This window comes from Polypterus senegalus, chromosome 10 (assembly GCF_016835505.1).
Source record: "Polypterus senegalus isolate Bchr_013 chromosome 10, ASM1683550v1, whole genome shotgun sequence".
Taxonomy (NCBI): Eukaryota; Metazoa; Chordata; class Cladistia; order Polypteriformes; family Polypteridae; genus Polypterus; species Polypterus senegalus.
Genome location: NC_053163.1, coordinates 150,495,672 through 150,521,980, shown reverse-complemented (window position 1 = coordinate 150,521,980; position 26,309 = coordinate 150,495,672). Strand labels below are relative to the sequence as shown.

Below are 26,309 nucleotides of genomic sequence, written 5' to 3'. Positions count from 1 at the left end.
ACAGTGATAATTGACAAGTAAAGCACTTTTAGTATGTGTGGACAGAATGCTGTTTGGGTATGGTTTACTGGAATAATAACTCATAATATTCTCAAATTCATGTAGTTCAGAGTTATCGAGGGCTGGAGCTTATCCCTGTAGCACTAGGCAGAAATCAAATCACATCAGAATCTTAGTCCATTGCAGGGTCCATTTGTGTACATGCTTGCACAGATACTTTCACAGGGCCAATTTCAAATTGCCATCTAACCTGACAAATGTGTCTTTAAAATCACTGGCCAAGGCATTTGAACTCGGGACTGTTAATCCATAGGACAGCAGTGCTCACCACTGCACCAAAGTGTCCAGAGTCCAGAATTATGCAGTTGCACTTTAGAAAATAGAAAACATTTTGATAAGACAAGTATGCCTACTGAATAGCTATTCGCCAAACATGTCCGAAGTGGAGTCAAGCTTACAGTTGAAAATCACCAAGGTGTTACTTTTAACTGTGCTGCTAGGTGACTTGTGACATGCACTGTATGAGAACGGGATATTAGTTGGCCCAGTCTCTAGTGCTTAAATCTGTCATTTAATTGACATGACTTCAACAGAGCGTAGCTGCAATCCTCAGTACCTACGACGGTCCCAGTGACACACTTAATCAAGGGCATCATCCTCCACATGCAATTTCCAAGGTGTTAGTTATGTGGACTGATAGAATGTATTGCGTTTTTCATTTCAACTGATGACATATGAAACTGACACTACAACATGATAAAGGAAATTTTAAATAAGAAAAAAATGATAGAATATAAAAGTTCTGATAGAAGAAGTATTAATCCCATTGGAGTTCACGGACGGAGAGGGAAATAGCTGATGGTTGGACGTTGGCATCTCAAGCTCGGGTAATGGGTGACCAGCATGCCCTCTTTATAATTATTAATGGAATGTGTTATTTATGCCATTTCTCATTTTGCTACATTAATAAGGGCAGATCACCGGAATTTTTTAATGTACTCGAATGAGATTAGCACTCTCACTATTTATTTCATGTATTTATTGTATTTATATTTTCCTTTTTCACGTTATAGTGTCAGTTTGCCTCTTGCCTTAGTTATGCAGCATTTAGTATAGGATGTTCAACAGCAGTACTAATGGTTGTGATGTGCCATCTGCTGGAATGAAAAATACTATGCATTTTGTTACTGCTTCCATTGCAAAAATATATTTTTTTTTTTTTTTTTTTATTAATTTTATTACAATCAATACATAGCAATCAAGTTTTACAAAAAAAAAAAGAATTATGCTAAGAACAGATCGATCCCCACCCTTGAGAGAGAGAGCAAGCCAAACGGTGTAAAATTTAAGGCTTTTAAAAATACCTAAATCAACAAATTCTCTGTGCTTTATAAACTTATTTCAAAATATTACTGATTAGATCCTGCCATGTTTTGAAAAAGTCTGCACAGATCCTCTAACTGAGTATTTGATTTTTCCAATTTTAAATAATATAACACATCAGTTTCCCACTGACTTAAAGAGGAGAGTTTGGGTTCTTCCAGTTTATCAGAATAAGTCTGCGTGCCAACAGTGTAGTGAATGCAATCACAATTTGTTTGTCTTTCTCCACTTTAAGACCCTCTGGAAGAACCCCAAACACAGCTGTTAATGGGTTAGGAGGGATTGTGAGTCCAAGACTGTCTGAGAGGTAATTAAAAATTTTTGTCCAGAATAATGTTAATTTGGTGCAGGCCCAGAACATGTGACCTAGTGAGGCTGGGGCTTTTGCAGCGTTCACAGGTTGGATCATGCCCTGGAAACATTTTGAGAGTTTTAGTCGAGACAGATGTGCTCGATATATAATTTTGAGTTGTATAATTGTATGCTTTGCATATGGAGCTTGAGTGAATTCTCTGCATTGCTACTTTCCACTCCTTTTCTGATATATTAATTGAGAGGTCATTTTCCCAGTGTCCTCTTGGATCTTTGAAAGGAAGGGATTGTAAAAGGATTTTATATATTGTAGAGATGGAGTCTAACTCCTTGAAATTGAGCAATAATTTTTCCAGCGTGGATGAGGGTGCAAGATGAGGAAAATCTGGAAGGTTCTGTTTAACAAAGTTCCTGATTTGAAGATAGTGAAAGAAATTTGTAGCTGGAATGTTAAATTTGGAATGTAATTGTTCATAGGATGCAAAGACGTTGTCTATATAAAGATCTCTAAGCAAGTTAATTCCAAATTTTTTCCAGATATTAAAACTGCATATGTTTGTGAGGGTTGAAAGAGGTGGTTCTTTTGCAGGGTGCCACAGAAAGAAGCTTCTCCGTCTTAAAATGCTTTCTACATTGGTTCCAGATTCTAAGTGAGTGGAGCACAATTGGGTTATTAGTGTATTGCCGATAACGTGTGTTTATTGGAGCACAAAGCAAGGAATACAAAGAAGTACTGCAGGATTTTACTTCTATTGCGGTCCATGCCTGTGTATGTTCTTCTATTTGTGTCCAGGTTCTTATCGACTGTATATTTGCCCCCAGTAATAAAACTGGAAGTTAGGTAGAGCCATGCCGCCTTCTGCCTTTTGTCTTTGTAGAGTCGCTCTTTTGATGCGTGGATGTTTAGAATTCCAAATAAATGAGGTTATTGTTGAATCTAATTGCTTAAAGAACGATTTATTAATGTATATTGGTATGTTTTGAAATAAAAAGGAGCTTAGGAAGAATATTCATCTTAACAGTGTTAATTCTTCCAGCTAGTGTGAGATGAAGGGTTGACCATCTATGCAAGTCTTGTTTAATTTTTTCCATGCAGACACGAAATTTTGTTGATAAAGAGCTTTATGTTTACTTGTGATGTTTACCCCGAGGTATTTAAACTGTTCTGCAATGATAAAAGGAAGGGTGTCTAATCTAATATTATATGCTTGAATTCACCGGAAAGAGTACACTTTTATTCAGATTAATTCTGAGACCAGAGAGCTTTTGAAATTCTGTGAGTGCTGCTAAGACTGCAGGCACAGAATTTTCTGGGTCCGATATATACAGTACCATGTCATCTGCATATAATGAGATTTTCTGTTCCAGTCCTTCTCTGCTAATCCCCTTTATCTGATCAGTATTTCGACAATGTATTGCCAGTGGTTCAATGGCAATTGCAAACAGCAGTGGTGACAAAGGGCATCCTTGTCTTGTGCCACGCTCTAGTTTAAAGTAGTCTGAGCAAATGTTATTGATGCAAACTGAAGCTTCTGGGTTAGTATACAGTAATTTAATCCATGCACAAATGTTGGGCCAAACCCAAACTTCTCCAAAATAGTAAAAGGTATTTCCATTCAATCATGTCGAATGCTTTTTCTGCATCCAATGATAATAATATTTCTGGGGTGTTTGATTTAGTTGGTGAGTATATTACATTAAACAGGCGTCAAGATTTGAAGATAAGTGTCGGCCCCTAATAAATCCAGTTTGGTCTTGTGATATTACTGAGGGAGCACTTTCTCCATCCTTCTAGCTATGATTTTAGAGAGTATTTTAACGTCGTTATTCAGAAGTGAAATTGGTCTGTATGATGCACATTGTAATAAGTCCTTATTTTGTTTTGGAAGACAGTGATTAGTGCTTGGCGAAAGGTTTGTGGAAGAGATTGGTTATCTCTGGCTTCTGTAAATGTTGCTAATAGGAAGGGAGCTAGCTGAGCGGAGAATTTCTTGTAAAACTCTGCAGGGTAGCCGTCAGGGCCTGCTGCTTTTCCACCTTGGAGTGACTTTATAGCATCCAGTAATTCTGATAATGACAGAGGTTTATCGAGCTCCTCCACACTAATAGCGTCAATTTGTGGTATCTGTAATTTATCCAGAAATGCATTAGATTGTATATTGTCTTCTTTAAACTCAGTAGTATATAGGGATTTATAGTAGTCTCTAAAAGTGTACATTATATTTTTGTGTTCGATGATTTTATCTCCGTTAGTGTTAGTAATTACCGAGATTGCGCTATGCATATCTTGCTTGTGAATTTGTTGCGCTAAAAGCTTATTAGCTTTCTCCATGTTCATAATAATGATGTCTGGATTTGTAAATTAGTTGTTCGGTTTCTTTAGTTGTCAAGAGGTTTAATTCTGAATGTAGAGCCTGCCTCCTCTTATGTAGAGTCTCGCTTGGTAGTCTGGCATGTTCTTCATCTATTTTAGTAATTTCGCTTTTATCTCTGCTACTTTCTTCGCTCGGATTTATTTCTGTGGGAAAGATATGAGATAATCTGTCCTCTTAAGAAGGCCTTAAGAGTTTCCCAGAGTATTCCTGCAGAGATCTCAGGGGATGTATTTGTCTCTAGAAAGAATTCAATTTGTTTGGATATAAATTCAGTACAATTCTCGCCAGCTAATAGAAGCGGATTGAGACGCCATCTGCGGGTGAGTGTATGGGGCTTAGTAATTTCAGCTCCAAGATCATCGGAGCATGGTCTGAAATAACAATAGCATCGTATTTACAAGATTTAATCTTAGGCAAGAAGTTATTATCTATAAAGAAGTAATCAATCCTTGAGTAGCAATGATGTACTGGTGAGTAGAAAGAATATGTTCTTGAATTTGGGTTTAAAACCTCCAGGGATCTGATAAGTTGTGATCAGTTATAAACTTTGTAATTATCTTTGCGGTGTTAGTTGCCGTTCCCCCTGTGGAGGAAGTCTTATCTAAAAGTGGATTTAGAACACAATTAAAGCCCCCAGCCATTATAAGTTTATGAGTGTTCAGATTGGGAATGGATGCAAATAAATTTTGTATAAATTCCTTATCATCAACATTAGGTGCATAAACATTTATCAAAATCATTTTACAGTTAGATAAGTCTCCCATGACCATCACATATCTCCCTTCAGGATCCAATACTACATCTGATGCTACAAATGGTACTGTTCTATGTATGAGAATTCCCACCCCTCTAGTTTTCTTTGTAAAACTAGAATGGAACATTTGGCCAGTCCAGTCTTTTGCAGCCGGAACTGATCCTTACTTAGTAAGTGGGTTTCCTGTAAAAATACTATTTTAGCATTTAGACCTGTTAGGTGAGAAAGTCCATTGCAAAAATATATTGAAATAATGGTATGTTACAATTAATAATGCTGAGTATTTCCAACGGAGTGTTACTTCTGGACAAATAGAAATTAGCCTTATTATATAAATGAGTAGAAACAGTTTATGACATTTCTGTAAAAATTATAATTAAACAGCTTCTTGTGGTACTCCTGTTCTCTTCATTTAAGAGCTTAATTTAAAATTGCAGCTTTCTTCAGATTTATTGTTTCCTTCTTACAGTTATACCTTCTTTTTGATCTCTGTTTGTTTAGCTCTGGGGTGTCGAACGCCGGTCCTCGAGGGCTGCAGTGGCTGCAGGTTTTCATTCTAACTATCTTCTTAATTAGTGCCCAGCTTGTTCTGCTTATTACCTTCTTTTGCCTTAGTTTTAATTAACTTGACTCATGCCCCTTAGTTGTTTCTTTTTCCTTAATTATCAACTATGCAATAGTGAGACACGAAACACATGACCAGCTCACCTGTGCCCATCACACAATATCTGAAAATAAAGAAAGGTGAAGGTCTCAGTAAGGCTGATCTCTCAGGTCACCAGTACATTTTAATTGTGTTCTTAGCAAAAACAGAAAGTCAATGGTTTTGGAAATGTCTGCTGTGGCAGAATGAGAGCAGCAACAAGCTGTGGAATTAAACAACGGGTTTAATTACCAGCAACAATTGGCATGTTAAGAAATGGGTTGGAGTTTGAAGCCCCAAGTTAGCGGCTCATCTGTCGGTTCGTTTCACGTCTCATTTCTGTTTGTCTGTCATTTAATGAAGAAAAGAATCAATTCAGGGGACTCAATCCTTAAAAACAGGGATTTTAAAATGAAGGGAAAATAAGCTAATTAGCATTGAAATCTGGTCACTGATAGGAAAAAGGTTAGAATAAAAACCTGCAGCCACTGTGGCCCTCCAGGCCTGGAGTTTGATACCCGTGGTGAATGAATTCTACCAATTCATTATCTTCATAGTTCATACCCCACAGGCCTGCAAATAGTCAAATTAAAACTTGTACTTGACTTTGAAATATGGAAATCAAAACTGTGCACCATCTTCCAAAACCAAGCTGTTCTTATTTTAAGTATATAATAGGGACCAAGAAATCACCACTTTATTTCACTTTTTATTTCCGGCACCGCATCCGAGTGGCAGCCTTTCCAGCAGCCCCGTTTGTGAATTTCCCCTTGGGATCTATCTATCTATCTATCTATCTATCTATCTATCTATCTATCTATCTATCTATCTATCTATCTATCTATCTATCTATCTATCTATCTATCTATCTATCTTTAAATGATTCCACTTAAAACAGGGACCAAAAACTCATAGCAATTAATCAGAAAATAGGTTAACAGGGTCTTTCTGAATATCCTTATACAAAGATAATGTTTTTTTCCTAGATTAGGCATAATCTAATAAGTGTGCTTTGTGGATAGAGATCATCAATCCACGTTGCTAATTGCCTTTTCATCATGTCCATCACATTATTTTGTATTTGTGTTATCTTTACCTGAGAATGCCACTGCATAGTTTTGCTTGGTTATCTTTTTCTTGTGAATCATGTGTATCATGGTTCTAGCACACAAGAAATATCAATCGCCCATTTTCTGTTTTTCCTTCAGTTAATTACATTCATTTTAACATCCAGTCCATATGAAGCACATTTCCCTTTGGGTCCAGAAACCATTTTGCCATTACTGCTACACTTAGAAGATATGGCTGCAATAACAGCATTTAAAAAATCACTAAAAGGCACTAAAATAAGCAAAACCGCCTTATTGCTAGCACATATGGTGCTGATCTACTGGGTCCAGTCCCACCCTCTGTAATTGACCTTTTATCTGCTGCAGCCAGGTGTTACATGGGTGTCTCCTTGGCCTGGTCCAGTCGCTCGGGTCCTCAACAATGAGAATCCTGTAAGGCGGATCACTCTCGGGGAGGCACTGCCATAAAGCAAATATAACGGCCCATGCAACACTCCACCATTGTGCTTCCAAATGTTTTATCCGTGGAAACAGTACAAGGAATTTTTATTTCATGTTTTGTCATATTTTTAGATGTGTTATTGTGTGAACTTAGATGATGAATATTATTTTAATATGGATGGTCTATATCGTAAAGCCATTGTTCATCTGAAGCAATGTATTCCGTACAGCATGCTAAATTAGCCAATGTGTCATTGGGCTTGTAATCAGTTCTTTACACTGCCTTATACTGAACGCTGAATGTTTTAATAGGTCTTTTCTAGCTCAGTCTTTACATCACCCAAATGTATAATTGTCATCTAATATATTTAGTCCGTCTGTGTTTTACTTTGTTTATCTACATGCTACTTTATTTGCATTGTATCATCCTAAGTGACTTTAAGGTGTCATTGGTTATTCTGATTTAATGTCATCTGCAATTGGTTGCATTTTTCTCCTAATATTTGGAAAAAATTTGCACCTCAGCACTGATACTCAATTTATAAAATATTTTGATTCTGAAAAAGATTATAAAAGGTCAGGTCAGTTTGGGGAGCATGCACTGGTACAGCACGTTATTGCACTGACGACCTTACAAAACACTTTGGGATCCCATTTGGCAACCCTCCAGAAGTGACCGGCTATCTGCCAAAGCCAGGTGGTATATGGGTGTCCCCTTGGCCTGGTCCAGCCGCTCAGGTCCTCAACAATGAGAATCCTACAAGCTGGATCACTCTCTGGGTATCGTGCCACATGGACGTAGTGCCGTAACTGACGCTCCCTCACAATGCTGGTAATGTGCCTCATTCAGGACTCCATGACCAACCCACTCATTAAACACAAAGTCAAACCAGCAGTACCCAAGGATTTTCTGGAAGAAGACACAGTACCAAAGGAGTCCAGCCTTCATCTCAGTTCACTGGATAGTGTTCATATCTAGCAACCATATAGCAAAACAGGAAGCACCAGGACTCTAAAGGCTTGGACCTTCGTCCTTTTTAAGAGATAATGGGAGCTCCACACACCTCTTTCCAGTGACCTCATGACCCCCCCATGCTCTTCCAATCCCTCTGTTAACTTCATAAGAAGAGTCATCAAAGACATGAATGTCACTGCTGAGGTAAGTAAATCTCTCAACCAGGTTGACACTCTCTCTGCAGACAGACACACTGCTGATGGCTGTGCCCAAGAGGTCATTAAAGTCCTGAATCTCGGTTTTTATCCAGGACATTCACAAGCCCAGACACTCAGACTCCTCACTCAGTCTCTCGAGAGCCCCGATCAGAACCTCCATCGACTCCGCAAAGATTATTGCATCGTCAGCAAAGTCAAGATCAGTGAATCTTTCTTCACCAACAAGTATCCCACAACAACTTCGGGGGATCCTGCAAAGTCTCAGGATGTCCCACAGGGCAGTTCGATCAATTGTCAAGTCGATCGCTTTACAAAAATCAACAGAGGCTACAATAAAATTCTGCTGATATTTGCATTTCCGCTCGATGAGAACCCTCAATACCAGGATGTGGTCGATAGTAGACTTCTTAGGCGTAAAACCAGACTGCTCCAGTCACTGATAAGTGAACAACTGATCACGGATCCTATTAAGATTATAGGATTATAGGATCCTTATATTTTCTTTTATTTAAACCACTTCTGGATGCAATTTAGCATTTCATCCCAAATTGTGTCCACTTCAATTTTGGTGAGTAGTCTTTCATGGAGCAGTACTTTAAGCACCTTTTACAATGACAATGAATAAGTATTGGCTCAATTGTAAATCTGATCTTTTAACACTTACAAGTCTATACTGTCATTTGCAACAGGTTTTACCACACACTGTTATGTATAAATAACTTGGTGCAGGTTTACATGAAAAAAAAACTGAAAGCGACTTTTGTCAACTTTTTCAAAATCTAAATCCGAGAGCCATTGTTCTTCTTCAACTAGCAAACATTGTGGTTTAGTTATTTTGAAATAAACATCCAACACTGCAAGAAATCATACACCACAGGTTACAAATCTTTTCTGTTAGCATTTTTTACTGAGAACTGCTTCACTTTCACTAGTTCTAGGTGTTTTTTTTATATTATTTTTATAAATTTTATTATATACTAATAAATTGTTACTATTTTTCTCAAAATTATAAATGATTTGAATTAACTCCACAGGAGAAATTGCCTTTTTACAGTCAGATCACTGCAATTGTACAGTGCTGCTGGAGCAATTTTCAGTTTAGGAGCCTTGCTCAAAGGCCCAACGAAGTAGGGTCCCTTCTGGCAGTAACTGGATTTGAACTGGCAGTTTTCCAGATACCAGTTCAGATCGTTAGCCTCAAATCCACCACTCCACCTGTGATAATTACAAAACATCTAAATATTGCAAGATAATTTAAAAAATAAATCATCTTACAGTACTTATTGGTTAAATGCTTTGTAAACAGAGAGTGTGTTTTCTTTTCAAAGTTTCAGAGCTGTTATATTGGCAGGATTGTATTTGTCCAGTAGAGGGGGCAATTGCATAAGCAATTAGTTGGCAGCTATCTGCACCTATAGTGGAGGACATGGATAAGATTATGTCTATAATGAAAACCTATATCTCGAAAAATTGCACTATTATAGGTTTTTATAATGGTTATATTTATTAACAAATTAATCACAATAAAGGGGCGCCACGGTGGTGCAGTTGTAGCACTGCTGCCTCGCAGTAAGGAGACCCGGGTTCGCTTCCCGAGTCCTCCCTGCATGGAATTTGCATGTTCTCTCCGTGTCTGCGTGGGTTTCTCCGGGTACATCGGTTTCCTCCCACAGTCCAAAGGCATGCAGGTTAGGTGCATTGCCGATCTTAAATTGTCCCTAGTGTGTGCTTGGTATGTGGGTGTGTGTGTGTGCCCTGCTGTGGGCTGGTGTCCTGCCTGGGGTTTGTTTCCTGCCTTGCGCCCTGTGACCCTGTAGTTAGGATATAGCGGGTTGGAAATTGGAGGGGGCGGCACGGTTGCGCAGTGGGTAGCGCTGCTGCCTCGGTTAGGAGACCCGGGTTTGCTTCCCGGGTCCTCCCTGCGTGGAATTTGCATGTTCTCCCCGTGTCTGCATGGGTTTCCGTGTCTGTACTCCAGTTTCCTTATATAGTCCAAAGACATGCAGGTTAGGTGCATTGGTGATCCTAAATTGTCCCTAGTGTGTGCTTGGTGTGTGGGTGTGTGTGCCCTGCAGTGTGCTGACACCCTGCCTGGGGTTTGTTTCCTGCCTTGTTCCCTGTGACCCTGTAGTTAGGATATAGTGGGTTGGATAATGGATGGATATTCACAGTAAATATTAATATTAACCTTTTTAGCGCAATTGTAATCAGTTGGTTGTTAAAATATGAAAAGTAGCTGCTTTCCTTTGATTTAATTTCCAATGGTGTTTACATCAGATGCTGATGTTTCATCAGATTAAATGTATCATGCCTTTGTGCATTTATGCAACAATGCTGGATTTGGGCCTTAATAACCAAATAAACAAATATCCACTCTACTGGTTCCATTTAACTTACTATTTCATTTTTGGGGAGTCACAGTGATGTAGGTGTTAGCACTGCTACATAAAAGCTCCAGAGGACAGGCTTTGAGTCCTGGGCCTAGTTACTATCATCTTAGAGGTTATACATTTCCCCTTTTTCTTAAAACCCCTACAGTCTAGCAACCATAAAACTGGAGTTGGCTCCATTTTGCTCAGACTGCCAAACCACTGTACACCAAGTACATATGCACACACTGCTGTTTAATCACTCGTGCTGTCTACTGGGTATCTCTTTTGGTGACAGATACATCTATCAGATGTGTGAAAGAGGGAGATACTGTATGCAGAATGTACAAGCTAAAATAATTTCTCTCAAACTAAGTCTAAAACTGTAAACTAATTTGTAATTGAAATTGTACAGAATGTTTACCTGTCTGTGTTAAGAATAGGTGACAAAAAAGAGAGGCCTGTTTAGGGCAGGCCGGATTACAGTGTCAGATGTTCCATCCGTATTCTACACTTACCATTGCAGGGTTACAAAGCAGCTGGAGCTTATCCCAACAGGCAGCAGATGCCAGCCCAGCACAAGGTAAACACATACACACTAGTGCTAATTTAGCATCACCAATTCACCTAACCTGCATGCATTTCAGAAGAAACTACAGTAAAGCCACGTGGGCCCACGTGCAAACTCCCTACAGGGAGCACCTGGTGATGTGAAACCATGGCCTCCATGTACTGTGAAACAGCAGTGCTGACACTGCAGCATTGCACTGTGTGTTCGTTATTTATTATCATATTTACATTAGCTATAATCTTAGAAAAACTGGGGAAAAAATATAATTTATTAGGGACTTCCTTTAGTAACGTAGTGCATCTTTTGAGTGGAGGCCAGGCCTTCCTGGCTACTCCTTACACTACACCCATGGTTCCAACAGGATTAGGTACAGGGCAAAAAAAACAGGTCTATACAGGATGTCAGTTAGCAGCAGCCATGAGTAAACTCTGATTCTTAATACATTTGAAGTTAAAGATACATATGTCACACGCTAACAGATAACACATTAGCCTATCAAGAACACCAAAAAAACACTCTAGAGGGTATCCTTCAATAAGGGCACGTAAATAAAGGCGAGCTTCAAAAGGGCGACCTCAATTGGGCGCAACGAATAAAGGCAAGCGCAACAAAATTATTACAGAAAATGTATTCGATAAAGGCAATGATTGAACGTATAAAAAGGCGAAAGCAAGAATATTAGAATTTTGTGCGTAGATGGTCTCTTGACGAATAATCCATTTTTGGTATGACAGTGAGACGAACATTTTCCAATCCTATATTCAGTGCATTTCCAGATGTGTTTCCCGTTGATAGTTTTCTCCTTTCTGAAGGTGTAGCCTTCGACTACGAGTAGATCTGCACCTTTGTTGCTCTTCACATATTACAGAGCCATTTGAACTAAATTATCTACAAACGCCTTTATTCGCCGCGCTCAATTGAGGTCGCCCTTTTGATGCTCGCCTTTATTTATGTGGGCCTTTATTCGCCGCGCCCAATTGAGGTCGCCCTTTTGAAGCTCGCCTTTTTGTGCGCACCCTTATTGAATAGAGCCACTCTAGAGCACTGACCACCACCAGATCTCAATACTATTCAAATTTAATTAATAACAGTCCTGGAAACTCCAAACAACTTTTTTACTCAATCCTCATACCTACGCCTGTAATAATTTCACAGAGGAGCAGTTTAATAATTTTATTGAATATTTCACCTCTAAGGTAGACACCATCCGCTCCTCATTGTCTCTTTCCAGCCCCCCCATTGCTGGATGTTTCCATATCAAAGCCAATTGGCTGCCTCTCCCAGTTCCTCTGTACCACAGTTAAAGAAGTTGGATCCTCTGGATGATGCCTTCAACGTGTTCATTGGACCCTTTTCCTACTTCTCTGGTAAAAGCTAATGTATCGAATTTAAGCCCTCTTATTGCTGATATCATTAATCACTTTCTCCCACTGGCCTTGAAAACCGCAAAAATTATACCTCATTTAAAAAAATCTTCTTTGGATCCTGAAGTGATAGCAAACTATCGTCCGATTTCCAACCTTCCATTTTTATGTAACGTTTTGGAAAAGGTTGTTTTGGTCCAGCTTCAGGATCACCTCAAAAAATTCAACCTGGTTTCCAATATTCTCACAGTACAGAGACAGCCCTGGTCAGAGTCACCAAAGACCTCCTGATGGCCACTGACCAGGGCTCTCCATCACTCCTTATCCTTCTGGATCTCATAGCTGCATTTGATACAGTAGACCATAATATTCTCCTCCATCATCTCCATTATATAATTGGACTTTCTGGCACTGCTCTGGAGTGGTTCGAGTCCTATCTCACAGGGCTGAGTATGTGGCCCTGGGGGATGCTAAATCTCGTACCCACACTGTCACCTGTGGGGTTCCACAAGGATGTCCTTCGGCCGACCCTTTTGAACATCTGTATGCTACCCCTGGTCAAATCATCGGCACGCATGGGATTTCATTCCACTATTATACCAATGATACACAGCTCTATGTGAGACTGGATTCGACCTCCATTAACTCTGGATGAGATTGAGGCTTGGATGTTCAAGAACTTCCTCAAGCTGAACAGCATTAAAAGTGAAGCTCTTTTAATTGGCTCCCCCCATCAATTTTTTTCCTCCATAAATTGTATTTCGTTTTTTGACTGTACCATTGATTCAGTTACAAATTTGGTTGTAAAGTTAGACTCCCATCTGTCATTTGATACACATGTCCATCACCTTTGTAAAATTGCATTCCTTCATCTCTGAAACATAGCCAAACTCCGTCTCTGCTTCTCCCTCTGTGATGCTGAAAAGCTGGTTCATGCCTTTGTCTCCTTCAGGCTGGACTGTTGTAATGCACTCTTGGTCGGGATACCCAAACAAGAGCCTTCAAAAGCTGCAACAAATTCAAAATAGTGTTGCAAGGATCCTGATGAGGGTGTGGAAATATGAACACATTTCACCAATCCTTCAGTCACTTCATTGGCTCCCTCTTCACCTCCATATTGAATACGACCTCTGTCTGCTTACTCATCAGTGTATCCATTGAAATGCTCCACAATATCTTAAGGAACTCCTTATATTACAATCCACAACAAGAAACTGTCGTTTTGCAAATACCTACCGACATTGCCCCCCGTGACCAAACTTCATACAATGGGTGACCGAGCCTTTGCAGTGGCTGCTCCACGGCTCTGGAATGGCCTACCAGAGAGCCTGAGAACACAGCAGATCGTGGGCTGTTTTAAAAAAACAGCTAAAGACTTTTCTATTTAGGAAAGCTTATTAACAAGAATGCTACTAAATACTGTTGTTTTATCTCTGTTTTTATCTTGCTTTGCCTTTGTTTAAACTTTTTATGGAGCACTTTGAGATTTACTAAAATGTAAAGTGCCCTGTAAATAAAATGCATTATTATTATTTTCATTATTATTATTATTATTATTATTATTATTATTATTACTTAAGTAGAAATTTGCAAAAACTGGAGTTTGATCATGCTATGAATAGAATAGAATAATCAAATACAGTATTACACTTGTGAAGTGATTTCTATTAAGGATGGACGTGTTCATTTTCTGTAGGACACATAAGGGAAAAAATGCATTTTTACTAGCTAGTTAGTTAGAGGTTAAGCAACTGTAGCAATGTTTTTTTTTTCTTTTATAATCTGGGGAATTTACTGATTGTCAAATGTGTTTCTGTGCACTGATTGATGTCTAAAGGCTACTTCTGTCTGTTGTAAAATTTCAAGCTAAAAGACCGTTGGTGTTTGTGTCCTTTCTAGGTAGGTCAGAAAACAGGTGTTTTTACAGCTCTGAGATACGTTCCTTTGGTCATGGGGCTACATTCATGAAATTCTTCTGTGACATATTGGCACACAACACACACTTTTTTTTTTGCCAGCTACACTTCTGTTAAATAGTTTAAAATACAGACAGAATGAAGCAAGAATCTGGAGTTTCTGCTTATTTGGCATTTGGTCTACTGGCAAAACATGATACAGGGTGTAATTTTTTTTTCTTCAAAAAGTAAGCCTGACATAGTTGGTATTTTACAGCTTCTGCAAAGAATTGGTTTAAGGTTTACCCTCTGTCCAATTAGCACAAATTAATGTTCTAATTATGGACACCATGCAAAGAAGTTTAATTTTTGCCCTATCCCAAATCATAGGCTCTGTCCTCTCATAAAATGTAAGCAGCAGCAGTTTAATTAATTTTTTTTTTGTTTTTATTTTTATGTGCACAGTAGCTTCCCACCTGAAATGTATTTGTCGAGTGCTTAAAATGTGTACTTTATTTCTGCTAGAGAAAACCAGTTATTGAACAGATGAATTGTAGAGACTTATCTTAGTACATCAGTCACCAAGGCAGTAAATGACTACACAGGAATATCATGGAGCTTTCATTTGGTGTATTTTGTAAAGGTCATTTTTAATATTAGATATTATTGTTAAATTAGATATTAAATGCACATTGCTGTCTACTCAGGTGTGAATGAAAGAAAAATGGTAGACTTCATGTATTTTGTTCAGTTTTAGTAAAGTGGTTTTCTTTTGGCTTATATTTTCAAATTCTATGCAGAAAAGTGAGCAATGAGTGTAGCACTATATTCCACCTTTCTAGCTTTATAGACCATAGCCATTTGGTTCCAATTATTTGCACTTTATGTTACTACCTTGTAGTGGTTGCGGGGGCGCTAAGATTCACACCATCTGAAGACGGTGATTTGTTTATTTTATTGCGGGTACCCCAGGAACACACGCACCCTTGACCTGGCACTTACACGCTGACACACAGACATATTAAATCAAATAATGAATAGATAATACAGTATTACACAAAAAGCTTATAAAAATTCCCTTCACAGTCCCCCAACAGCAATAGTTATTTACATTTACAACACAGCAAACAATAAACACAAACAACAAAATCCAAAGCAGTCCAGTAACGCAGAAGCAGATGATAATGTAGAGTCATATTAAAAACCCTGTGAACAGCTTCTGCCGGAAATGTAAAGTTTTGTCCTACCAGGTTCCCATTGCAACGTGATGATTTGATGTGATTGGAAGTGGTCTCCAGACCAAGAGGAATCAACACCGACAAGCAGGCACTGTACAAACTATACATTCAAAACAATCTGTAATCCAAAAACATATGGGTGATCATGATTTTCTCACCATCTTCTTGGCTCCCTTTTAAGGAGCCTGCTTGATTAATTTTCTTCCCGGCCATCCCTGCAGCCTCTAAATCTGACCAATAGCGTAATATTGACGGGACTGATGGGAGTTGTAGGCTATTTTAAGTAGCACTATTACAACCCTTTTTATTGTTTATTGTCTATTGTCAGTAGCAGTGATACTGAATGCCCTCACACAACTCCCAGAAACAACACTCTCAGACACACACACCAAATATTCTTTGTGACTTTTAGTTATGCGTAAACAAGCACAAGTAAATGACTTTATTTTACAAACCTGCTGTGTCCCTAATACACCTCTGTTATTTTTTGGTTAAAGGAAGCTTGCCTGGCCTTCGACCTGCAGAAGCCGGAGAGTTTACTCGACGGGCATTTCAAGCTGGAAAGTTGGATCTGACTGAAGTAGAAGGACTTGGGGATCTGATTCATGCAGAGACAGAGGCCCAGAGAAGGCAAGCTCTCAGACAAATGGCAGGAGACCTGGGACACCTTTACCAGACTTGGAGCCATACACTTACTCGGGTAAGCCTTTGTAGGAGACCATTGGGTTAACACGCTAAAAAGTTCTGCATTTGTTAAACAGCATTGTCAACTTGAAATATTTGGCCTGATTTCTGTATCGATTCTATTTTTCAATTATAATTTTGCTATAGTTTAATGAATAGTACTTAGAATTTTTTTTTAATATTTCAAAGCTAGCAGTAGATGGAGCATCAAAAATTCATCTTGAATCCTACTGTACTATTTATAAATGGACTATGAGTTTATAATACTGTACCATTTCATTACATCGTATGATCAAACTCAGAATTATTAAGAGAAAAGCTGCAAGGCAGAGAGATTTAAGGCAAGAACACTAATTGTGATCGTGATCAATCCATGGTAAGACCTGGTAGATTTGCATTTCCTGTAACGTAATTGTACAGAACAGTTATATCCAATAGAATTTGACTTTTCAGCAGAATGAGGCTGCAGGGTACACAGCATACCAATACCCATTTAATACTGGGGTGGCTGAAAGAATAAAGAATACTGGATTAGACTATGAGATAAAGTAATGAGATTACATGATCCAAGTCTACCTCCATAATACTACGCTTTTGTTTATAAACACAGACATTAGTCTTAATTTTGCCCTTTCGTCCATACTACCACAGTGTTTTTAACCCCCCAAAAATGGACACTTTTACAAACACTCTCCAGAGCTGCATAACTCAGAAAATGTTGGTTTGCCATTGAGATTTTAACCGTGCTCTCATTTGTTTGTGCTTATTACGTAGCCCTTCCTTGATTGGATCCTGCTCATAACAGTGCCTCATTCTCTGATTTGTCACCCTTCATGGTGGAAAATCATATTCCCACATAGTGTACACAGAAGAATTGCCTTCCATGGTGCTTGTTGTGTTGTTTGCCTATTTACGTCTAAATTGTGTTTTGTACAGATCAAATGCTGCATACTGTTCATGCGCAAATGCCAAATAATTTACCGGTTGTGACATCCACCCATCAATTTTCTAACCCGCTGAGTCCGAATACAGGGTCACGGGGGTCTGCTGGAGCCAATCCCAGCCAACACAGGGCACAAGGCAGGAACCAATCCTGGGTAGGGTGCCAACCCACCGCAGGACACACACAAACACACCAAGCACACACCAATTTAGAATCGCCAATCCACCTAACCTGCATGTCTTTGGATTGTGGGAGGAAACCGAGCGCCGGAGGAAACCCACGAGACAGGGGAGAACATGCAAACCCCACGCAGGGAGGACCTGGGAAGCGAACCCGGGTCTCCTAACTGCGAGGCAGCAGCGCTACCACTGCGCCACCGTGCCGCCCCCGGTTGTGACAGTTTTATGATATATCCTCTAGCTTTCAGTGTAGGCACACATGTACGTCATACAGTATGTGTTTCTGGTTGTTTTAGCTGGACTGGAGATTCTTTCATAAATGATGTGAAAATGCTATTGTGAACAGAGATAGTTTTGTTTAAAAATGTTGTTTTTTAAATTAAAATGAAGTGGTGTGGACATAGCTTATTTAGTTGTTCCCATACTCGGTCCTAGGGATACCATTTGGCTGCAGGTTTTTCTTCCCACCTACTTCAGTTTTTAAATAGATTCCTAGCCTAATTAAGCAAGCTGTTATTTTTGAGTTTCTGAGTGTTTTTGAGACAATGTAGAAATTACAAATCTAAGCTTGATAAATTTTTATTACAATGTGGAAAGCATTTATGTATATTATGTTGGTATAATTTTTTTTTTTTTTTTGTTTCTTTTAATTGGTTGTTTTGATTTTCTTCATCATCATGATTTCACGCTGCTTTTTCCCATCACCTACCTGTCTCCTCTGTTCCCTTCACCAACATGCCCATTGAAATCTGCCCCAATCACCATTTTCTGTCCCTTGGGTACACTGTTCATCACTTCATCCAACTCACTCCAGAAATCTTCTTTCTCACCCATTGCACACCCAACTTGCAGGGCATATGCACTAACAACATTCATCATCACACCTCCAATTTCCAGCTTCATTCAGCATTCATCACACTGGCTGACACTCTTTTCACCTCCAAAACACTCTTGACATGCTGTTCCTTCAGAATAACCCTTACCCCATTTCTGTGACTTGCTCCTAGAGTTTCTGACTGGCAGGCCCCAGTCTGTCAGGATTGGTAATAAGATTTTAGACACCATTATCACAAACACAGGCACCCCACAGGGACGCGTCGTCAGCCCCATCCTCTACACCCTGTTCACCCATGACTGTGACGCCTCCCACAAAGATAACATCCTCCTGAAGTTCGCAGATGACACCGCAGTGATTGGACGCATCACTGGTGGGGATGAGGCGGCCTACAGGAGGGAGGTGGACAGTCTGGCGCCATGGTATGAGGACAACAGCCTCACCCTCAACACAGACAAGACGAAGGAGATGATAGTGGACACGAGGAAGGAGAGGAGACCTCACCTGCCACTGTTCATCCGAGGGCTTGAAGTGGAAAGTGTGAGCAGTATTAAATTCCTGGGCGTCTACATCAGTGAGGACCTCACTTGGACTCTTAACACCACACAACTGGTCAAGGGGGCTCAACAGCAGCTGTACTTTCTGAGGAGGCTGAGGAAGTTTGGTATGTCGACTAAGATCCTCGGCAACTTTTTCAGCTGCATTGTTGAGAGCATCTTGACCAGCTGCATCACCGTGTGGTACGGCAACACTACTCCTATGGACCGCAAACGCCTGCAGAGAGTGGTAAAGACTGCTGAGAAGATCACCAGGAACCCACTGTCCTCTCTGCAGAGCATCTACAACTGCAGAGTCTGCAGGAGAACTTACTCGATCCTCAGGGACCCCACCCACCCCCAACACGAACTGTTCACACTTCTACGCTCAGGCAGGAGGTATAGGAGTATGAAATGCAGGCCTTCCAGGCTAAAGAACTCTTTCTTCCCCAAGGCCATTAGACTCCTAAATAACTGATTGGAGTTTATAGCCATGGGCCACCTCATTCTATCTACTTCACGTAACTGTATTGGACTTGTCCATCACACACCTATCTGCACAATTACACTTTATACTTCTATTCTGTTTTTATACTTTATGCTGCCTCTGTTACTTATTATATATCTGCTACTTATTATTTATGTTTGCCTTTATACGTTGGTTTTGTCATTTGGTGTGGACAGCAAAGAAAGAAATTCATTGTACAGGGAAATGTGTTTCCTTACTGTGCACATGACAATAAACTTGAACTTGAACTTGATTGGTGTCTGATCACTCCATCTATTGCTTTTTGAGTGACAGTGGACTCGGTGGAAGAAGACCCAGGAGGAATAAACATAAAAAGCCATACTTGAATTTGCTGAAATGTATATTTGCAAGCCACAATGTTTCTAGGAGACAGATGAGATCAAACTGGAGCTTTTTGGCAAGTCAACTCTACGACCACAGACAGAAAACGAAGCCTTCAAGGAAAGAACACCATACATATTGTTCACCCTACCTTCCTACCATGCCCACAGTTATGTTTTGGGGCTACTTTGTTGTGTCTGGCACAAGGTGCCTTGAGTCTGTGCAGGGAGCAATGAAATCTCAATACATTTTGGAGGGAAATGTAATGCTCAGTGTGAGAGAGAGAGCTCGTTTTCAGTCGCAGCTCATGGATCATCCAACAGGATAATGAGCCAAAACACACAACTAAAAGCACCCAAGAATGGGTAAGAACAAAACATTGGACTATTCTGAAGTGGCCTTCTGTGAGACCTGATTTGAATCCTATCAGTCATCATTGGAAAGAACTGAAGCATGCAGTCTGGAGAAGCCCCCCTTCATACCTGACACAACTGGAGCAATTTGCTCAGGATTGGTGGGCCAAACAACCTGCGGACAGGCACAGAAATCTCATTGAGAGTTCCAGGAATTGCTTGTTGGTGTTGGTTGTCTCTAAAGGTTGTGCAACAAAATATTAGGTTAAGGGTCCCATCATTTTTGTCCATGCCATTTTCATTTGTGTTGATTTGAAATAGTCTGGCAAATCCAAAAGCAATGTATGATTTTTTTTTTTCTTTTCGAAATATGGAATAAACAGTGATGGGTGACAATTAGTTTTGTTATTTTAGAGACAATTGTGGGTTCTTCTTTTATCGTGGAGGGATACCAACAAATATGTCTGTGAGGATACATAATTACAGTACATGAATTATGGTTTGGAGTAAAGTGTTAAAGTTTATTTCGCAAAAAAATAAAAAGTAGAACGCCCAACATTTTGGCTTTACACACATCATTGGGTGTTTGACTGAAAAGACAAAAGCTGGTTACCTAATATATGTAGAAGGTGAAGAAAGGACAAAGCCAAAAAGGATAAAAGATGTGATAGTTGAGAGTAAGTGTGAAAATCTCCTGTGTTGGAGAGAGTTTAAAAGGGTAGTCACTCATTAATACCCGGAGAGAGATGTGATCAAAGGCTTTGACAGGTTTCTTTGAATCCCAGTTAAAGAACACAAACTGAGAGAGTGTTGTGTCTATAACCAATGCATATGAAATATTCCATAATAGATTTAGTGTCTCAGATGTGTTCCTGAAAAAAATCTGCTGGCCTATGTGGATGGCTGGATGTTTTCCAATGAGAAATGTAGTAAATAAGATTTTTGAGTAACCTGAAGCCCATTGTTTAATACAGAATTTACAAGAGGGACTAGATACAATGTTTTTGTTGGTGACATATTTGCCAGTGACACAGAAGCTCCTATTAGAAATGAAAGTGCCTGGTGGGGAATGTGGCTTAGAATTTGGAGATTGAGCTGTAGAGAACATGTTTGTGAAACTTAGGAGCTTGACGGAAGGACGTAAAGGAAGGGTTAGGAAAAGAGGCTCAGCCTTTAACTTTTTCTTCCTTTGTAGAAGCACACTGATGCAGCCCTTTACTCCACAAGTGCACTATGACTATTTAAATTACTGTTATGTAAACCTGGTTCATCTTAATGCTTCCTGGAATGTTTCTGTCTTTCTGAAATGTTCTGTATTTTTCTATTTTCGTCGTGTACTCCAAGCAATGTGTTACTTGAGTGAACAGCTGGCTTTTAAATTGAGATAGAAGCATATCCAGTTAGCGTTACAAAAAGTGACTGGCACAGAAGACAGATGACCACCAAGATATTCTGTATTTAAACAAAACCTGAAACCTACCCTGAAAATGTAAATAGGCAGTTTTTCTAAAGTAAATACAGATTAAAGTAAGGCGCTTAAAATAGACAGTAAGAATGACTATAGTGAACACACATGGATGCATTTTCCATTGTTTTACAGAAGGTCCATCTTGAAGATGGAGCAATGGAATACTATTAAGTGTACATCTATTTAGATTATATTGCCATGGCCAGAAAAAAGATTTGGATTCATATATCAATTGACAATTCTGCTTTATATTGTAAAGTATCAAAATCTTAGTTACAAAGGTTGTTTCCTTGTTTTGCAGGTGAACTCAAAATTAATTTGGCCATAATCCTTTCTTAAATTTTGCATTAAAGCTAACTTTTATTTATTTATTTATTTTTTATTGAGCCAACTTGGATTAATAGAGACAGAGATAATAAATCCTAGAGTGTTGACTTACGATGTTGCATGAACTCTAGTCAAAACTGTTTTATTTATTCTTGACTGTGCAAGTGCAGACACCCAGGTAATGGTTTACAATGAATGTAATCGAAATGTGGGAGCATAGTGGCTAGGAATGCTCTGATGGATCACCAACTAATATAAATCACTAAAAAAGACGTGATTGGTAATCAGTAAATTGGCTATTCACAAAAACAATATTTTCAGCCACTGCTTTACGGTAATGTAGTTGCAGAGCTCCTTTACATGAGGTGTTATGGTAGTTGAGCGTTTTTTTTTTTTTTACAAAGAGCAGCAAGTCAAGGCTTATTTTAGCAGTTAGCAGAGAGTGAGTGGCAATTGGAATATTAGCCTTTACATTAAAGAAAGTGGAGTAATAAACTGAAGGAGTTGTTCTGGGCAATTAGACAAACTGCAAGAAAAGCTACTTTAATGAATTCAGTCCTTTTTTGTCCTTTAAATTAAAACAGACAATAATTTGAGTTTGGACAGCGAAGTGCAGCAGCTTACATTTTTAATTGGATAAAGAAAGACAAATCTGAAATTGCTACTTAGCAAACAATAGGCTTGTTAGCTTAACAGCTAAATGCATCTTTTACTTTTATGCCTGTTAAGCATGTTGTCTTGTGTCTTCTTGATAAACAACTTTTGAACATTTGATACATTTTATGCTTTTTTAAAGATTTGTACTGTATTTATTATTTGATGCTGTGTTTTTTACAGCATAAGTTTTGGTAAGAAACAAGTACTGCATTATTAAAATGCCAATCCATATTTATAATTACACCTTAAGAATTATGAATGTCTAGCTGATACACTGAAGAAAAAAATACCTATATAAATATAGTAAGTTTTAACCTAGTTCAGAAAATTTAGTAGTTTAATAATTTAGTTTATTGTAATAGTAATAAATGTAGTTTAATTGCCAATATTCAATTGATTGTGTGAGAGAATATATATATACTGTGTGTGTGTATATATATATGTCTGTACTAATAAAAGGCAAAGCCCTCACTCACTCACTCATTGACTCACTGACTGACTGACTCACTCATCACTAATTCTCCAACTTACCGTGTAGGTAGAAGGCTGAAATTTGGCAGGCTCATTCCTTACAGCTTACTTACAAAAGTTGGGCAGGTTTCATTTCGAAATTCTACATGTAATGGTCATTACTGGAACCTATTTTTCTCCATATACTGTAATGGACGTTAGCTCGATGGCCGTGGGGGGCGGAGCTGCGTGTGACATCATTAAAACTCCCACGTAATCACGTGAACTGACTGTGACCGCAGTACGTAGAAAAGAAGGAAGAGCTCCCAAAGAGTGCTGAAGAAAAACGCAGAATACTTTATTCGCGAGATACAAGCTTAATAAGAAGACACGAGGTATAAACAAGACTTTGGATCACTTTGTAACGGAGTTAAAATTGCGGTAGCGAGAAACTTCTAAGTGCCGGGTCTTAGCTAACATTAAATAAAGCCGTGAACATCGCAACATCACACAAGAGAGCAGCTCACGTGAACTGACTGAACGCAGCACGAGTGATCACTTCCATGCATCAAACCTGTTCAAAAAACGCATTACACAATTGACAAGGTAGGAAAAGAATATGCTCCGATTTGAGCTCCACCGCTAACGCGGTCTTGCGGAAGCAACTTCGTCACGCTGCCACCAAATACTCACAGAAAAATCCACAAGTTAATACACACACTGTCTCTAGAGTTTCTCCACACTCAATGTATTCCTCGCATCCCCATTACACCCTCTGATCTCCCATTTCAATTCAGATGCCTCCAATTTCCAGTAAGACAGTAAGATGAGAAGTAAGAAGTCTCAGGGACAGACCCAACAAAAGGTTGCCATTAAATTCAGGCAAGATTGCTTTTCTCCTGAACAACTATACGTTGCATTCTCAAGAGTGAGATCGCGCAGCTTCGTCATATTACAACCGGAGTGCTGAACTGACAACGTGCTATACAAAGAGAACTATAACAATCGTAATAAACGAACAATAAAACAGCGGAGAACCAGTGGATTAAATAAAAAGGCAGCTTCCTTGGCAAAGCAAGGAAAAACGATGGCTTTATATGTCGTTCGTTTATAAAGCAGCGGAGAAGCTGTGTAAAGGCTGCTTCACAAAAAACCAGCGGAGCGCCTATATATGAGCAGGCAGTCAGCTAAAGAAGGGAATCAATAAATATCTATAATCGTAATAAACAAACAAAAAATAGCATTCAAGCCGCGGATTAAATAAAGGAAATGGGTACCTGAACAGTAAAGTAAGTCTCGAATAGCTACACAATAACTATAAGAATCGTAATTAACAAACAATAAAACAGTACAGAACCGCGAAGCAAGGAGAAACGACTGCCTTATATGTTGTTCGTTTATAAAGCAGCGGAGAAGTTGTGTGAAGGCAACTACACAAAAAAACAGCAGAGCGCCACACTCTGAATGTATTCCTCGCATCCCCGTTATACCCTCTGATCTCCTATTTCAATTCAAATGCCTCAGATTTCCAGTAAGACTCTGCTTCGTGATGACAATTAAAAGGTCTCAGGGACAGACTCTACAAAAGTTTGCCATTGATTTGAGGCAACATTGCTTTCCTCCTGGACCAAAATATACGTTGCATTCTCAAAAGTAATCTCAGTGCACAGCTTGGTCATATTACAACCGGACTGCTGAACTGACAACGTGGTATACAAAGAGATCCTTAACAGATAGTTATTGGTATATTTTCCCACAGTTTAAAAAGGTTTTCTTTTCTTCTTAATAAAAATTTAAAAGCAGTTCTTCGTCGCTGCGTATGTATGTGTGTATATATGTAGATATGTATATACATGTAGATCTGTATGTATATGTATATATGTGTATATATATATATATATATATATATATATATATATATATGTAGGTATGTATATATTTGTACAAAGTATATATATATATATGTGGATATGTTTATATATATATATATATGTGTGTGTATATATGTAGATATGTATATATATGTAGATCTGTATATATGTGTCTGTGTGTATGTATGTATGTGTGTATATATATATATGTGTGTGTGTGTGTATATATATATGTATATTTATGTCTATGTATATATGTTTATATGTGTGTGTGTGTATATATATATATATATATATATATATATATATATATATATATATGACAGCAACACTCATAACAGTGACAAAACAATTACATTGACAATCATGTTACGTTATTTTCAAAATAATAGTTATGAAAAAGTTTTCTTTTTCATAACTTCTTTAACACACTACTTCTCTCAGTTATTTTGCTAGTATATATATATATATATATATATATATATATAATATATATATATATATATATATAGTGACACTGAAACAGCCAGATGTCCACAACACACTTTTATTTTTTTTTTCCTTCAACACACAGCCACAATGAACTCACAAGGCTCAGTCCTTTCCACTTCTCTTCTCCTTTACTTCACTGCCGCCTCCACTCCTCTCTCTCAAGCACCCGACTACCAGCTCCGTGGTTTCCACACCATTCAAGATATCCGCCTCCTTGCGACCTGGGGAAGAAATTACTCCTCTCCTGGTCCCTGGCTTCTCCAGTAAAGTTGAATGAATTGGACTCTGCAGCTGCATGAATTAAAAAAATACCACTCCGGTTAGCAGAAATAGCTCAAAAATTGATAAAAATCTATGTTTTGCACCTAATACTTGTATGCAAAATTTGGTTGACCAAGTGAAAGCGAACTCAAGTTATGGAGATTCATCAAAATCTTGAATCGAATTTTTGGACAATTACAATACTTTCCCTACGAGAAAGTAAATTGGAGTCAGGAAGGTCTAAAATGTTGAGATTTATTAAAATCTCTGGGTAGAATTTTTAGACGATTTTAATGCTTTCCCTATACTTCATATACGAGAAAGTAAGAAAAAATTAAGCAATATGACAGCTTGTAATTATGATTATGTACATATTTTATTAGTTAAATAAAATATCCTTAAAATACCTATTAATAAATCCTTTTATAGTCACTGAGCAATAATCTACAGAATTTCATTTTGTAAAAAAAAATGAACAGTTAAGATCTATGGTCTATAGTTCATTTATAAAAATACACTTTAACATTGGACATAAGGCTACTATGCCTCTAGGCATGCTGGAACAGTGTAATTTTTTTTAAAGGGATAAAGGAACAAAAAAGAAAAATACTGGAATTGGTACCGATCAAGTAACCTGAAATCAGTGATTATTATCAGCTTTAGGAGCATCCCTAAAAGTGGCCTTCACATTGTGATATGAGTTGATTTATCTGTTCTGTCATTTTCAGCTTTTGGTGACTTGTGGCTACACCTAACGAAAGCAGCCGAAAGAAAAAGAAGAAGAAAAAATTACAATAAAAATAATAACTCACTGA

At 38.5% G+C, this 26,309-nt stretch overlaps 1 protein-coding gene across 4 annotated transcripts in view; it reads left to right on the top strand.

The window, feature by feature from the left end:
- Positions 1-26,309, top strand: part of gtpbp3 (GTP binding protein 3, mitochondrial) — a 142,574-nt gene that overhangs the window by 55,932 nt on the left and 60,333 nt on the right. For all 4 annotated transcript variants that reach the window (XR_005635395.1, XR_005635396.1, XR_005635394.1 and 1 more), the window contains exon 4: positions 16,086-16,288. Coding sequence is in view for 1 of the 4 variants with exons in the window: in XM_039767060.1 (XP_039622994.1) it covers positions 16,086-16,288 (203 nt within the window). In the remaining 3 variants the exon portion in view is untranslated. The remainder of the gene's footprint in view (positions 1-16,085; positions 16,289-26,309) is intronic.